Source organism: Apodemus sylvaticus, chromosome 17, assembly GCF_947179515.1.
Source record: "Apodemus sylvaticus chromosome 17, mApoSyl1.1, whole genome shotgun sequence".
In the NCBI taxonomy this organism is placed as follows: domain Eukaryota; kingdom Metazoa; phylum Chordata; class Mammalia; order Rodentia; family Muridae; genus Apodemus; species Apodemus sylvaticus.
The window spans coordinates 26,931,540-26,946,039 of record NC_067488.1 but is presented as its reverse complement, the minus strand read 5'-3'; the positions used below and the strand labels follow the sequence as shown (position 1 = coordinate 26,946,039).

At 46.6% G+C, this 14,500-nt stretch overlaps 1 protein-coding gene across 1 annotated transcript; it reads left to right on the top strand.

Annotated features, from left to right (window-relative positions):
- Positions 1-3,593: 3,593 nt before the first annotated feature.
- Positions 3,594-14,024, top strand: Klhl38 (kelch like family member 38). The gene is made up of 3 exons (XM_052160943.1): positions 3,594-4,943; positions 12,242-12,347; positions 13,562-14,024. The coding sequence occupies exons 1-3, from the start codon at positions 3,594-3,596 to the stop codon at positions 13,849-13,851; spliced, it is 1,746 nt and encodes a 581-aa protein (XP_052016903.1). The 3' UTR covers positions 13,852-14,024.
- The last annotated feature ends 476 nt before the right edge of the window (positions 14,025-14,500 follow it).

The window sequence follows — 14,500 nt, the reverse complement described above, 5'->3', positions numbered from 1 at the left end:
TTCTAAGTGTTAGAAATAACAAGATTGATTGAAGCTAGTCAGACACTTATCCATATATGCCCAGGCTCATCCAAACCCTTGGCAGGCCTGGTTCTGGAAGGCCTAACTAAGTAGAGGGTGGAAGAGAAATGCAAGCAGCCTTCCAGGGGCCAGTGCTAAGCTAATTCACTCTGCCCTTTGACCTCAGAATATCCTTGGCTCGTTCCCTGGCTGGAAGAATTGCGATGGAGGAGGCATTCAAACTCCCAAAAAGTTGTTTTTCCTTTGTTCCTAGCTCCTGAGGACCAAAGTCGTGTCCTCAGCCCACACTCATCTTTCACTCTCTTATCCAAAGCAATTATTTGACTTTTCAGCTCATTATATTATTAACATTAACGGCTGTCTACGCACGCTGCAAGGGACTTCTACAAAGCAGACAGGACCCTGTTTGAATATGCTTGGCCCAAAGAGTAGCACTATCTGGAAGTGTGGACTTGTTGGAGGAAATGGTGTCACCGTGGGGGTGGGCTTTGAGAGTTTCCTCCTAGCTGCCTGAGGATGCCAGCCTTCTGTTTGCCTTTGGAACAAGATGTGGAACTCTCAGCTCTGCCTAGGCGCTGCCAGGCCCCACCTTGATGATAATGGACTGAACCTCTGAACCTGTAAACCAACCCCATTCAATGTTGTCCTTTCTAAGAGTTGCCATAGTCATGGTGTCTGTTCACAGCAGTAAAACCCTAAAACAGACCCCCATGGACCTCCCATCTTCCCCGTTCTCCATTATGCCTCTGTTCAGTTCCTCTCAGTTCAGGGACTTAAACAGAACCCACCCGTTAGGTGTTACACCCTGGTCTCTGGGAAGAGGGCAAGAGATCAAGCCTTCTGGATTCAGAGACTCCATACTGACAGGAGAGGCAAAGTGGACCAGCAGACATCTATAGGGTCTGAGGTATAGCCTCTGTTCCAAGGTGCAGAGGGTGTGAGGACGGAGCAGACAGGTAAGGAAGAGCAGAGAAGACTCTCAGAGAAGCTGGCACATGGACCACGTATGGGACAGTGAATGGGGACAGTGCAACAGAAGATAGGCCAAGGGTAGAACGAACAAAAGTACAGGTCATCGGGCCCCTGTCAGAGATGTAACTGCTCACCATGCCTCAGAAACCCAGGAACGGCCAGCATCCCTGATCCCTTTGTCACAGACTCTCTGCTGCCACCTACTTCTGCCCCTAGACTCCCGGACCCAATGCCATGCTTTGGATGTCCGTTTTATCTTTTAGCATCTGAATTCTGTGGGGGTATGGCCTATCACTGTGAGTAAGAACACCCCTTCCACCCTGCCCGGAGTACCCATGAAGTCAGGTCAGTCCTAACTCCCCGACGGAACTACTAACACAAAGGTGCATGGACCTATAAGCTCTCTGCTGAAACAAGTATAAAAATACGCAAGAGGGAGATGTGGTTCTGGGAAGAGCCAGGAGACCAACCCGCCTCCTGTCAGGAAGCACTCTTGATTGATAAGAGAGCCAGCGGAGGTGTGATGTGGAGCCTGGCAACTTGTCTTCCCAGAGGTTACTCTGTGGCAACAAAGTAGAGGTAGTCACAGTGGAGAGACTGGAAACAAGGACTAGGAGCAGCGTGATAGGCTGTCGCAAAAGCCTGAGCTATGTGGGGAGAGGAAGCCGGGCCTTTATCAGAGTGATCACAGATCACGGACAGCAGTGCCCAGATGAGTGACACATACTTGTCCCGCCCCCATCCCTTCCAGTGATCCAATGCTCATCACCGTGGGCCTGACCCCCTCTACCACTGCCTTCTCCATCCCCACCAGTATTTCCCTTCTCTTCTTTCTTCTGATCCTTCCTACCTTCTTTCCCTCTATAGTGCCTTTCCTTCCTTCCTTTCCTTCTTTCTCTCAGAAGGGTCTGATCCTCCTCCTCCCCCTCCTTCTCCTCCTCCTCTTTATTGTTCTCTCTCCCCCTGGATCACTGTGCCTTGCCCCTTGCATCTAACTCATTTCTGTCTGGTGAGAGGAGACAGAAAAGGAAGCCTGAGGTGTAAGAGCCCAGCCAAAGAATGGTTAGCACGTATCCGGAAGGGGCAGGTGGCAGGGAGACACACGGTTGTTATAAGTCAGAATGCATACATAGGGAGGAAGGGAGAGAGGGAGAGAGAGGGGGGAGTAGAGAGAGAGAGAGAGACAGAGACAGAGACAGAGAGACAGAAAGACAGAGAGAGCCATAGGGACAGAAGGCCCAATTAGGGCCAGGACATTCACAAGTCTAACTACAAAAATGCTTAAAAAATTTAAGAAACAAACAAACAAACAAAACAGACAAGCAAAAAGAGCCTTTCCTCTGGGCTCCTTTGCCTTGAGCGCCTAGAAGGGAAACCACAGCCCTCACAGCAATCCTGTCAGGCAGGAGGTGCTGGCTGGACGTCCATGAAGAGCACCCAGGGCTCCGTCCACCCCCTGCCTCTCCTATGAGCTCCTTCCACCTCGGCTGTGACCCAGAGCTGTCTTCAGTGACTCTGTACAGGTCACAGCAACCTGTTTACAGACATCTAGAGTTCCCAGGCACTCTTAGGACAAGGGACTCGGGAGGTGTCCAAACGGGCAGCGAAGTCTTGGTGAGAGAACTCGTTCCTCTCTTTCTATTTATACCGATGTAAACACTCGCCAAGGAAACAAGGCATGTGGGCATGCGCAGTCCTGCAGGCCCTCGGGTGGCTGCGAAAGGCAACTGGAAAGTCACATGTCATAACATTGGAAAGTACATATGCAGCTATTCTTGGCCTTGGAATGTATACACTGTCTGCCTGCCCAGCAGCCCTTGCACAGAGCTGTAGAAACTGCGAAAGTGCCTGCAGCATAAACAAATCCAGAACTCTCCTAGGACAGAGAATTTGCCAGCGGAAAGGCCCGGGGTTTATGGTTTTACTCCAAGCCTAAGGTAGAAATCTTGAGAGGACAAGACAGACCCAGCATCAGTGGATGTCACTGCAGCAAAACAAGGTAAGTGCCCCTCATCCGTCATTTCTCAGCAGGCAGACTGCCTGTGTCACCAATAAACCACAGAAGCGTTTGGTCTTTGTTCTCTATTGATTACATCTTTAAAATAAAAAACCAAAGAGCACAAAGTCTTCTATCTAGATCTCCCAGCAGCCCACTGTGATCCCAATCACTTCTGTGACCAGACGACCACACCCCCCCGAATACTAACCTTGGTGAATAACTAACCCTCAGAAAGATCCGTAGGCGAATTAACTGGCAAATGGACCTGGACAAAGGCATGCATTTCTTGTCAAAGGCATGGACTCTTCTCGTGTCGCTAATATGTGAGTCCCTGACTACTCACTTTGGTTGGAAGATGCTTACCAGTAGCTGGAGATGCTGTGTGTGTTTTATCTCTGAAGATAACAACAGCCTGAATTAGATCACTCTGTGGTCTAGGGTGAGGGTGGTTTCCTCTTTGATTTCCGATATGTATTCCACTGTCTTGGTAAATAGATAGAAGTGAACCAGACTTGGAGCCCCCACAGCTAATCCCTCCAGTATACTCTGTGAGAAAGCCTTGACTTTGCTTCCGTTTGAAGCTTCCCTCCTTCTTTGTAGGATGGATGAGGAGTTACCAGACGGGGTTGTCTTCAAAGACCACAACTTCTCCTCTGACTTGCTAAGACAGCTCAATGGCTTAAGACAAAGCAAGATCCTGACAGATGTGAGCATCTGCTCCGGGGCCTGGGAGGTCCCTTGCCACCGCAATGTGCTGGCCTCCAGCAGCCCCTACTTCAAAGCCATGTTCTGCAGCCACTTCCGGGAGAGCAGAGAGGCCAAAGTGCAGTTGAAAGGCATCAGTTCCACAACTCTGGAGCAGGTCATCACTTATGTGTACACCGGGGAGGTGCACATCTCAGCAGCCAACGTCCTCTCACTGATGGAGGCGGCTGCCATGCTGCAGTATCCACGGATGTTTGAGGCCTGTTCCTCATACCTCCAGGGCCAGCTGGCCCCCAGCAACTGCCTGGGCCTGGTCAGACTCGCAGAAATCTTAAGCTGTGACAGCCTTAAGAAGAAAGCAAGGGAGGTAGCCCTGACTTACTTCCCCGAGGTGGCAGCATCGGCTGACCTGAAGGAACTCTGTGCCATGGAGCTGAGGGACTACCTTGGAGATGACAGGCTCTGTGGAGAGGAGGAGAAGGTGTTCGAGGCCCTCATGGCTTGGGTGAAACACGACCTCCCAGCCCGGTGGAGGTACATGCAGGAACTGCTGCAGCAGGTCCGTCTGCAGTACATCCACCCCGCCTTCTTCCATCACTTCATTGCCAGCGATGCCCTCCTCCAGGCCTCCCCTGCTTGCCAGGCCATCCTGGAGATGGCCAGGAAGCAGATATTCTCTTTGTACGGCCCCAGCGCTCAGGATTGTAAACCCCTCTGGCACACGCCCCCAAGGAGCTCCTACCAAGACTTCCTCCTCCTCCTTGGGGGGCGGAAGGACAACCAGCAGACCACCAGGGATGTCTTGCTCTACAGTGTACAGACTGGCCAGTGGCAGAGCCTAGCCAAGCTTCCCACACGGTTGTACAAGGCCTCGGCTGTCACCTTGCACCGGAGTGTCTATGTGCTCGGAGGCATGGCTGTCAGTGAGGGGAAGAGTCTCATCAGCCGCGGTGTTTATATCTTCTCTCTGAAACTCAACCAGTGGAGGATGGGGGAGCCCATGCTGGCAGCCCGCTACTCCCACAGAAGCACTGCCCACAGGAACTTCATCTTCTCCATCGGGGGTACTGGAGAAGGGCAGGAGCTTCTGGGCTCCATGGAGAGGTATGACAGCATCCGTGATATCTGGGAGAGCATGGCCAGCATGCCAGTGGCTGTGCTCCACCCAGCCGTTGCAGTGAAGGACCAAAGACTCTATCTTTTTGGGGGTGAGGACATCATGCAGAACCCTGTGCGCCTTATCCAGGTAATCCATTGGTCCTTCTCATCATGCTAGCACCAAGTGTGTTTGCACACACACACACACACACACACACACAAAGGCATATAATCCATATATAAATAGACATGCCTAATATAATAGCATATACATATATAAACACATATACATGTATGTCTTTAGTTATGTGAACAAGTATTCACATGCACATATATAATGGCATAAACATGCACACATATATATGCATATGTGTACATACATAATTATATTACAGATATACTCATAGGCACATGCATATATATGGTATATACATGCATGCACATATGTGTACATGTATTCAGTCAAGTGTACATTCATTCACATGAACATGTATGGAAAATAGCATAAATATGCATACATACACACATAATTACATGATATGCTTGTATATGCATTTATACATATATAATGACATATACATATGCATACATACACATATACATACATGCATACATAATGACAAACATGTGCACACATACATATGCATGGGTATGTATGGCACACATATTATGTACATGCATGTATACTTGCATATGTATACACTTATGTGTACATACTTTCATGTGTGTGTGTATATATATGTATATACATATATATATATATAAAACAGCACATACATATGCCTAGATATCATAAATATGTATGTGCATAATGCATTCTTGTATGCCCATACACATAGGCATATCTTTACACACGTGTATGCATATATGTAGGTTTTTGTGTGTATATCCATATTTATCATGGCATGCACATGTGCATGTATACACCTCTGTGAATGCAGACACATAATGGAATATACACATCTGTACATATGAGCATATATATGCCCATTTGTGCATACATGTGTACATATTCATATGTACATGTGTGCACATAAATATATATGTACAAATGTGTTCACGTATGAGAACAAATACATATGTATGTGTACACACATGCTCACATAGGCACACACACACAGCATTCACACACACATGCACACATTTGTCTTTTGCAGGGAATGAAGAGAAGGAACATTTCAGTGTTATTCTATTTAGGAATTAAGACTAATGCACCTCCATCCACACAGAGCTTGATTTCACTTGAAGGAAAAATAACCTGCAAGTTCAGGATAAAACAAATTAAGCAAAGTCCTTTTGGGTGTTAGTGTTTCCCCTAACCCATATCAGGAAGTCTTCACAAAAAGACTCCAGGCCTACTCCACCCCCAACCAACAAATCCCATGGAACCTGACCTCAGATTTGCTGAATCCAAGTCTCTCAGCAGGGGAGCCGGCATCCATGCTTTACCAACATTTCCAGGAGGCTCTAAAGTGAGGCTAGGGCTGGGATCCTAGATCTTAAATAACAGCAGAAATTCACTTCACTTAAACAGCCTCTGAGATGTGTTGGATAAAGACCCCCGTCAGAATATAACCTCGTGTTGCCCAGCTTCATGCAAGCTTCTTTTTTTTTCTTTTTTTTTCTTTTTTTTTCTTTTATTCGATATATTTTTATTTACATTTCAAATGATTTCCCCTTTTCTGGTTCCCCACTCCCCGAAAGTCCCATAAGCCTCCTTCCCTCCCCCTGTTCTCCCACCCACCCCTTCCCACTTCCCTGTTCTGGTTTTGCCCTATACTGCTGCACTGAGTCTTTCCAGAACAAGGGGCCACTCCTTCATTATTCTTGTACCTCATTTGATGTGTGGATTATGTTTTGGGTATTCCAGCTTTCTAGGTTAATATCCACTTATTAGTGAGTGCATACCATGATTGATCTTTTGAGTCTGGGTTACCTCACTTAGTATGATGTTCTCTAGCTCCATCCATTTGCCTAAGAATTTCATGAATTCATTGTTTCTAATGGCTGAATAGTACTCCATTGTGTAGATATACCACATTTTTTTGCATCCATTCTTCTGTTGAGGGATACCTGGGTTCTTTCCAGCTTTTGGCTATTATAAATAGGGCCGCTATGAACATAGTGGAGCATGTATCCTTATTACATGGTGGGGAATCCTCTGGGTATATGCCCAGGAGTGGTATAGCAGGTTCTTCCGGAAGTGATGTGCCCAGTTTTCTGAGGAACCGCCAGACTGATTTCCAGAGTGGTTGTACCAATTTGCAACCCCACCAGCAGTGGAGGAGTGTTCCTCTTTCTTTACATCCTCGCCAACACCTGCTGTCTCCTGAGTTTTTGACCTTAGCCATTCTGACTGGTGTAAGGTGAAATCTCATGATATGTTCTCTAGCTCCATCCATTTGCCTAAGAATTTCATGAATTCATTGTTGTGACCCGAAAACCTCCACCAGAGAACTCCTACAGCTGATAAACAGCTTCAGCAAAGTGGCTGGTTATAAAATCAACTCAAGCAAATCAATGGCCTTCCTATACTCAAAGGATAAGCAGGCTGAGAAAGGAATTAGGGAGATGACCCCCTTCACAATAGCCACAAACAGTATAAAGTACCTTGGGGTGACTCTTACCAAGCATGTGAAAGATCTGTATGACAAGAACTTCAAGTCTCTGAAGAAGGAAATGGAAGAAGACCTCAAAAAAAAATGGAAAAACCTCCCATGCTCATGGATAGGCAGATTAATATAGTTAAAATGGCCATTTTGCCAAAAGCAATATACAGATTCAACATAATACACATCAAAATCCCAACTCAATTCTTCATAGAGTTAGAAAGAACAATTCTCACATTCATCTGGAATAACAAAAAACCCAGGATAGCTAAAACTATTCTCAACAACAAAAGAAATTCTGAGGGAATCAGTATCCCTGACCTCAGGCAATACTACAGAGCAATAGTGTTAAAAACTGCATGGTATTGGTACAGTGATAGGCAGGCGGATCAATAGAATAGGATTGAAGATCCAGAAATGAACCCACACACCTATGGCCACTTGATCCTCGACAAAGGGGCTGAAAACATCCAATGGAAAAAAGATAGCCTTTTCAACAAATGGTGCTGGTTCATGCAAGCTTCTAAGGACTGCTCCGTAAATGGCAAGCTTCTGTTTGCCATACAGAAGACCCTGAGGGGTGGACTGTTCATCCACGTGTGTCATGCCGAATACTGGCCACTGAAGAGGCTCTGGAGGCCTGGGAGGAAGTACGAAATTGCATTTAACCTTCAAGGAGTTTACAAGACAGTTGCGATTCAGAATCTGAAGATACAGGTGCTCTGAGAGCTGGGGAGGGGGTGGTGGTAAGGGGGGGAAGCATGCTGAAGGGGACCTGAGGGAACTGCACAAAGTACGAGGGTCCAGAGGACTTTGAAGAGAACTCTGTGTTTGGCTTAAGCTGACATGAACATTGAAGCAGAGGAGGAGAGCTGGTAGATAAGAAAGATGGGGGAAGGGGGAGGAGATGGGATGGGGGAGGGAAGAGGGGACGGGATGGGGGAGGGGGGATGCGAGGAAGAGAGGGCCTGACTGGGAGCTAAGAGCTTCTGACAGCTGAAGAAGTCAGAGTTATCTGCAGAGGGAGGGAGTAACCCTGGATAAAGGTCCTTTGTACAAAGACCAGAAGGAAAAAAGGAGGCCCAGCCCACTGCCTGCGGAGCTGAGAGCTTGGCACATGGTTGCCAGGCAGAGCCAGGAGGAGGGAGGCTCTACGTCGTCATGGACAGTCGCTGAGGAGAACAGGTGTTAGCCCCTGTGTCGTCTTCATCATCCCCATCCCACACTACCCCAGCAACCTCCTCCACCCAGATGCTGCCTCCAAGCCCCTCCCATCAAAATTCTGGAACATTCCGGAAGGGCCGGTGGAGGTGAAGCTGTTACAGCGGGACTTTGTAAGTCTTGTGGAGAAACTGGGGTGGTACCCTGACGGTATCAGCAAGAGAGCATCAAAGCGTTTCGGGTACTGTGGGGGAAGCAATCCGATTTGCATTTTTAGCTCCCTTTGTGCTGGTAGAAGAGGCACTGGAGAAGAGCCTGGAGATTCTCCCAGAAGTCCAGACGAAGAATGATGGCGGCTTACCCACTATCTGAACCGCTGGGGTTACTTCCTTCCCCTCCCCTTCTCTCTTGCAACCCGCATGCTCCCTGACCATCTAGAAAGAGCCTCACTCTTCAAAAGTACATTCTCAGTCCCACATACTGACTTGAGCTGGAAAAGACTCCACCAGCACACATTTGTGGAAAGCTAGAACCCCGCCCTCCCCACCGTCTCTGGCTGTTTTTTCATAATAGAATCAACAAATGGGCTGGTGACTAAACACTACAAAACTGTCACCAACTCCCTAAGAATAAACGCAAAACTAAAACAAAGCCAAATAAATCCAAACTTGTGAGTGATCCTTTTGTATTGTAACTGAGGAAAGCGAGGTATGGGTAAAAGTATTAATTTACGTGCTTTTATTTTTCCTGCCTAACGTTAGCTTTGAAGCGGACCTTCGACTCAGTTAAGCAGAGTTTAAAATGAATGCTGAGGGTCGCTTGATGGGGCGGTATAAGTTTTCAGACAGAGGTAGAGTTTTCTCCATCTGATGCGAGTGTTCTTTCAGTGTTGACACTAGATGAGGTGAATATGTATAGCCCTTTTCTACCCGGCCTTTGGTCTGCCTCAGCTGCTGGATGACAATACATATCTCATACAATAAGGGAGGATCACGTCATGGTTACCTTGCCACAGCCACACAAAGACGAGGGAACAGAAGGCCAGGAGGAAATCACTCACTCGAGTACGAGCAAGCGATGGGCTTCCCAGCCACTGTGACTATAACCAGCCCCCTCCAGGCTTCAACAGGAAGAAGAAATGATGCAGATCCAAGGGGGTCTTGGTCTCAAAAACACCCATCAGGGGACTGTAAGGTGGACACAGGCAAAGGGACTTGCCACCAAAGCCTTGTGAACTGAGTTTGCCCCTCCCCCCAGAACCCATGTAAAAGTGGACACAGAGAAGAAACTCCACTGAGCCCCTGTGTAGCCCAGGCTGACCTCGAGCTCCCTGTATAGCCAAGGATGACCTTGCCCTTCTGATCCTCCTGACCTCCACACAGGCCATCCCAAGAGTGTACACACATGTGCACATGCATATCACAACAATGATAATGTTTAAACTATCAGGAAAGGCCATACTCCCTCAACAGATCCCTGACACTAGTGACCAAGAACATGGCCTCTGGACTGAACCAGAAATGACCATTTCCATACAGTCTGGCTGGGTAACCTTAGGCAAAACACTGAGCTCCTCTGAGCCTGATAAAATGTGAATGTCAAATTCTTCTTGCTGCTAATTTATTTGTTTTTAAAGATGTATTTATTTTCATGTGTGCTTTGCTGGCTTATATATCAGTGCATCACATGCATGCAGTGTCCCTAGGGACCAGAAAAGGACATCTGTGTCTCTGGAACTGGAATTAAAGACACTTGTGAGTCACCATGTAAGTTGCTCAGAATTGAACCCAGGACCTCTGGGAGAGCAGCCAGCTCTCTGAAGTATTGGTCCACCTCTTTAGCCCCTACTTACTATTTTAAAAACAAAGTCTCATGTAGCCCAGGCTGACCTTGAATTCCCTATGTAGCCAATGGTAACCTTGACCTTCTGACTCTCCTGCCTCCACCTCTTGAGTGCTAGGATTACAGGTGATACCACCATACCCTGCTTATGTGGTTCTGGGATCAGCACACACATTCATACATGCATATATACATACATGCATACATTCATATATACATACATACCTACATACTCTCTACCAAGTGCCTTATATCCTCAACCTCCAATTGTTATCTTTTATTAGATATATTCTTTATTTATATTTCAAGTGTCCCCTTTCCTGGTCCCCCCTCCCTGAAAATCCCATAAGCGCTCTGCCCTCCCTCTGTTCCCCAATCAATCCTCTCTCACTGCGGCATCAAGCCTTTCCAGGACCAAGGGCCTCTCCTCCCTTTGGTGTTTAACAAGACCATCCTCTGCTGCCTATGTGTCTGGAGCCATGGGTAACTCCATGTGCACTCTCTGGTTGATGGTTTTGTCCCTGGGATATCTGGGAGTACTGGGAGACTCATATTGTTGTTCCTCCTGTGGTGCTGCAAACCCCTTCAGCTCCTTGGATCCTTTCTCTAGTTCCTCCATTGGAAACCCTGTGCTCAGTTCAATCCAATTGTTTATCTAATGGTAAGAATAAGGTCTTTGATAAAGCTAAAGATTATATTTTATATGTAAAGAAGTTTCAGTGACAACTACTATGACATTTCTTCTTTCTTTTTTCTTTTGTCTTTATTTTTTTTAAGATTTACTTATTTATTATATGTAAGTACACTCTGGCTGTCTTCAGACACGCCAGAAAAGGGCATCAGATCTCATTATGAATGGTTGTGAGCCATCATGTGGTTGCTGGGATTTGAACTCAGGACCTCTGGAAGAGCAGTCAGTGCTCTTAACCGCTGAGCCATGTCTCCAGCTCTTGTTTCTTCTTTCTTTCTTGTGTGGAATCCATCCTTTATCTCTTGTGCTAAGTTTTGCTTATTACTCATTTGCTTATAATTAGTTTACATTTCATATTTACATCTTATCCTAGGAAATCAGCAGAAGTGGTAATCCTGCTTCGATCCCCATTTCACAGGAGACGAATGAGCCTGCCTTCTCCTCTTTGATTTGTCTTCTCTTGCTTCTCTTCTTTCCCAAAGCCTCTAATTCCTCTCAAGCATAAACTGTTCCAAAGCCTTCCTTAGATAGCTTCAAACTTTTTCTTGCTTCTCTGACCCTCTCAGCTACACAGGAACATTTAGAAATATAAACATGAGCTACAAATAAAAATTATTAGAAAAATAATCGGTTTCCTAAATATCCAACCATTTCTCATTAAAAGAATAAAATCTCCCAAGAAGGAAGGGAAGTGTCTATCCCAGTGCAGAACTCTGAGTCCATTTAATGGAAATACCACCGCTGGTCTCATGGGGTCACATGACTAACTTCTTTCTGCCAGCAATAGTTCATATGCTGATAGTAATACCCACAATTTAAACCATGAAAAGAAATAGAAAATTTTCATTTCTGATTCACCCTCTAAATGGCAGCTTGGGCCAGTGAGATGGTTCAGCAGGTAATGACTCTCGTCACAAGACTGATGTTAAAGCCTGGAACACACATGATGGAAGAACCAAAACCTGAAAGCTATGCTCCGGCCTTCACACCTGAGCTGAGGCATCTACACCACACACACACACACACACACACACACACACACACACGCACACACAAGAAAAACTGTAACAGACAACTACCTCTTTTCTCTTTTAAAGAAGCTGACTTTAAATTTTGTTGCCATGATTTCATTCCCCCCATCAGGTTTACCACATTTCCAGAAACACATGGTACAAAATGGAGACGAGGATGATCAAGAATGTGTGTGCCCCGGCTGTGGTACTGGGGGAAAAGATCGTCATTGTAGGAGGTGAGTTAACAGAGGATGGTGGCTGGGGACACACTGGGCAGCTCTTAGGGGAAATGGTTGCTGGTGCTGACAGGACAGTGTTGTTCTTCGGGCAGGTCTTTTTAGAAGCACATTCTCTGGGGAGAGAACGGAAAAGCAGGCAAGGCCATTCACCCGGAAGCGTCTCTATGCCTCACCATGAAATGGTGGCCACTCTGCAGAATCTCGGCCGCGATAAAATTGTTCTCAGCACACAGTGAAGAGGACTCGTTCTCCGCTGTTAACACTAGCTAGCTGTGGTGGCTCAGTCCTGGAATTTGAGCACTCGGGAGGCTAAAATAGGACCATCACTAGTTTGGAGCCAGTTTGGGCTGCGGAGTGAGCTCCAGATCAGACAGACAAAGGTGTGTGACCCTGTCTCAAAACAATAACAATTACTATTACTATTTTTTGGTATTGATTGATTGATTGATTGTTTTTTTGATACAGGGTTTCTCTGTGTGGTCCTGACTGACCTGGAACTCACTCTGTAGACCAGGCTGGCCTCGAACTCAGAAATCCACCTGCCTCTGCCTCCCAGAGTGCTAGGATTACAGGCGTGCGCCACCACTGCCCAGCTTACTATTACTATTATTATAAGTAATCATTAACAATGAAGATAATACTACTAATAAGAACAGCAATGGCTACCAGTGCATCATTTCTCTGTAAATGCATAATAAGAGAGTTGGTAGAGGGGTCAACAAGACCTGGGTTCAAATCCTAATCCTACCACTAAGTGGTTACATACTTTTCATAAGTTATTCATCTTTCTGTGTCTTGGTTTGCCTGTCAGTAAAATAGGGACCCTCAAAGTAAGTGCCCAATAGTCTTCTGTGGGCATCCATTTCTGAGTTCCAAAGAAAGCCTCTTTCCTTGAACAGCTATGGCTCCTGGGTAAAGTAGGAGAGATAAAAATGCCAACAAGGCTGAGGAAGCTTCTGGAAGGCAGAATCTGTCCCTACTTAACCAATGTCTTACATGCTGCCTACATGTGGGAGAGAGCCAGAGGGACCCAGCTGTGAGAGCCAGCTCTGCCACATGTCAGGTTGCAGCAGGGTACCTGAACACCTGCTTCAGCTCAGCATCTCGGCCTGGTGTGTGTGGGGAGAGCAGGAGCTCCCCTCAACCACTGACCCACAGCCCCCACACTATGGGCAAGCAACCCACCGTTGTTCGTGTTATTGGATTTTCAGGTTACACAAGGAGGATTCTTGCTTATGATCCTCAGTCCAACAAATTTGTCAAGTGTGCGGACATGAAAGACCGAAGGATGCACCATGGGGCCACGGTGATGGGGAATAAGCTGTATGTGACGGGCGGACGGCGGCTGACCACAGACTGCAACATAGAGGACTCAGCTTCCTTTGACTGCTACGACCCGGAGACGGACACCTGGACATCCCAGGGACAGCTACCTCACAAACTCTTTGACCATGCCTGCCTGAGTCTCCAGTGCATACCCCACATGACCAGCCTCTCATGAGGGCCACAGGAACTTATCACGGTTCAAAAAGCTGTGTGGTGTGAGAGACTGCAACCCAGCTCCAAAGGTCTAAAGCTGGGAAGTCCAAACTATCACTCTCTACAGAGTAGTCTTCTTTTTAAAATGCCAGTGGATTTTTTTTTTAATTCCATCCTTACCTTTTGAACCAGTGTCAGAAACTGCACTGTTATAACTGGATAATAGGTTATAACTGGATAATAGGTCTAGATCACATCCCTCCAGATGGAAGTGGGGTTAACTACTTGATTGACAGCCCAAACTGCATTAAATAAAACAGAAGAGGTTTCTCAGAGGATGAAAGAATTATGGACACAGACACACACACACAGACACACACACACACACACACACACACCTGCCCAGATCACCCTTAACATCCAGAATGAGAGGCCTAAGGGACCCTAAGAGAACCCTTGAACCTTTGGAATCACCCCTCAGGCCAGGTGACAGCATGTGAAACCAGCCATGACTGTTTCCATACATCCTATGGATACAGCACTTGGAAAGTAGGCTCGGTTCGGTATCTACGTAGGGTTTGCAAAATCATCCTGCAATGAAGAACACAAGAACAGAACAAAATTTGCTTCTGGTGCTGGTTTTCTTCCAGGCTCTGGGAGGTTATAAAGTT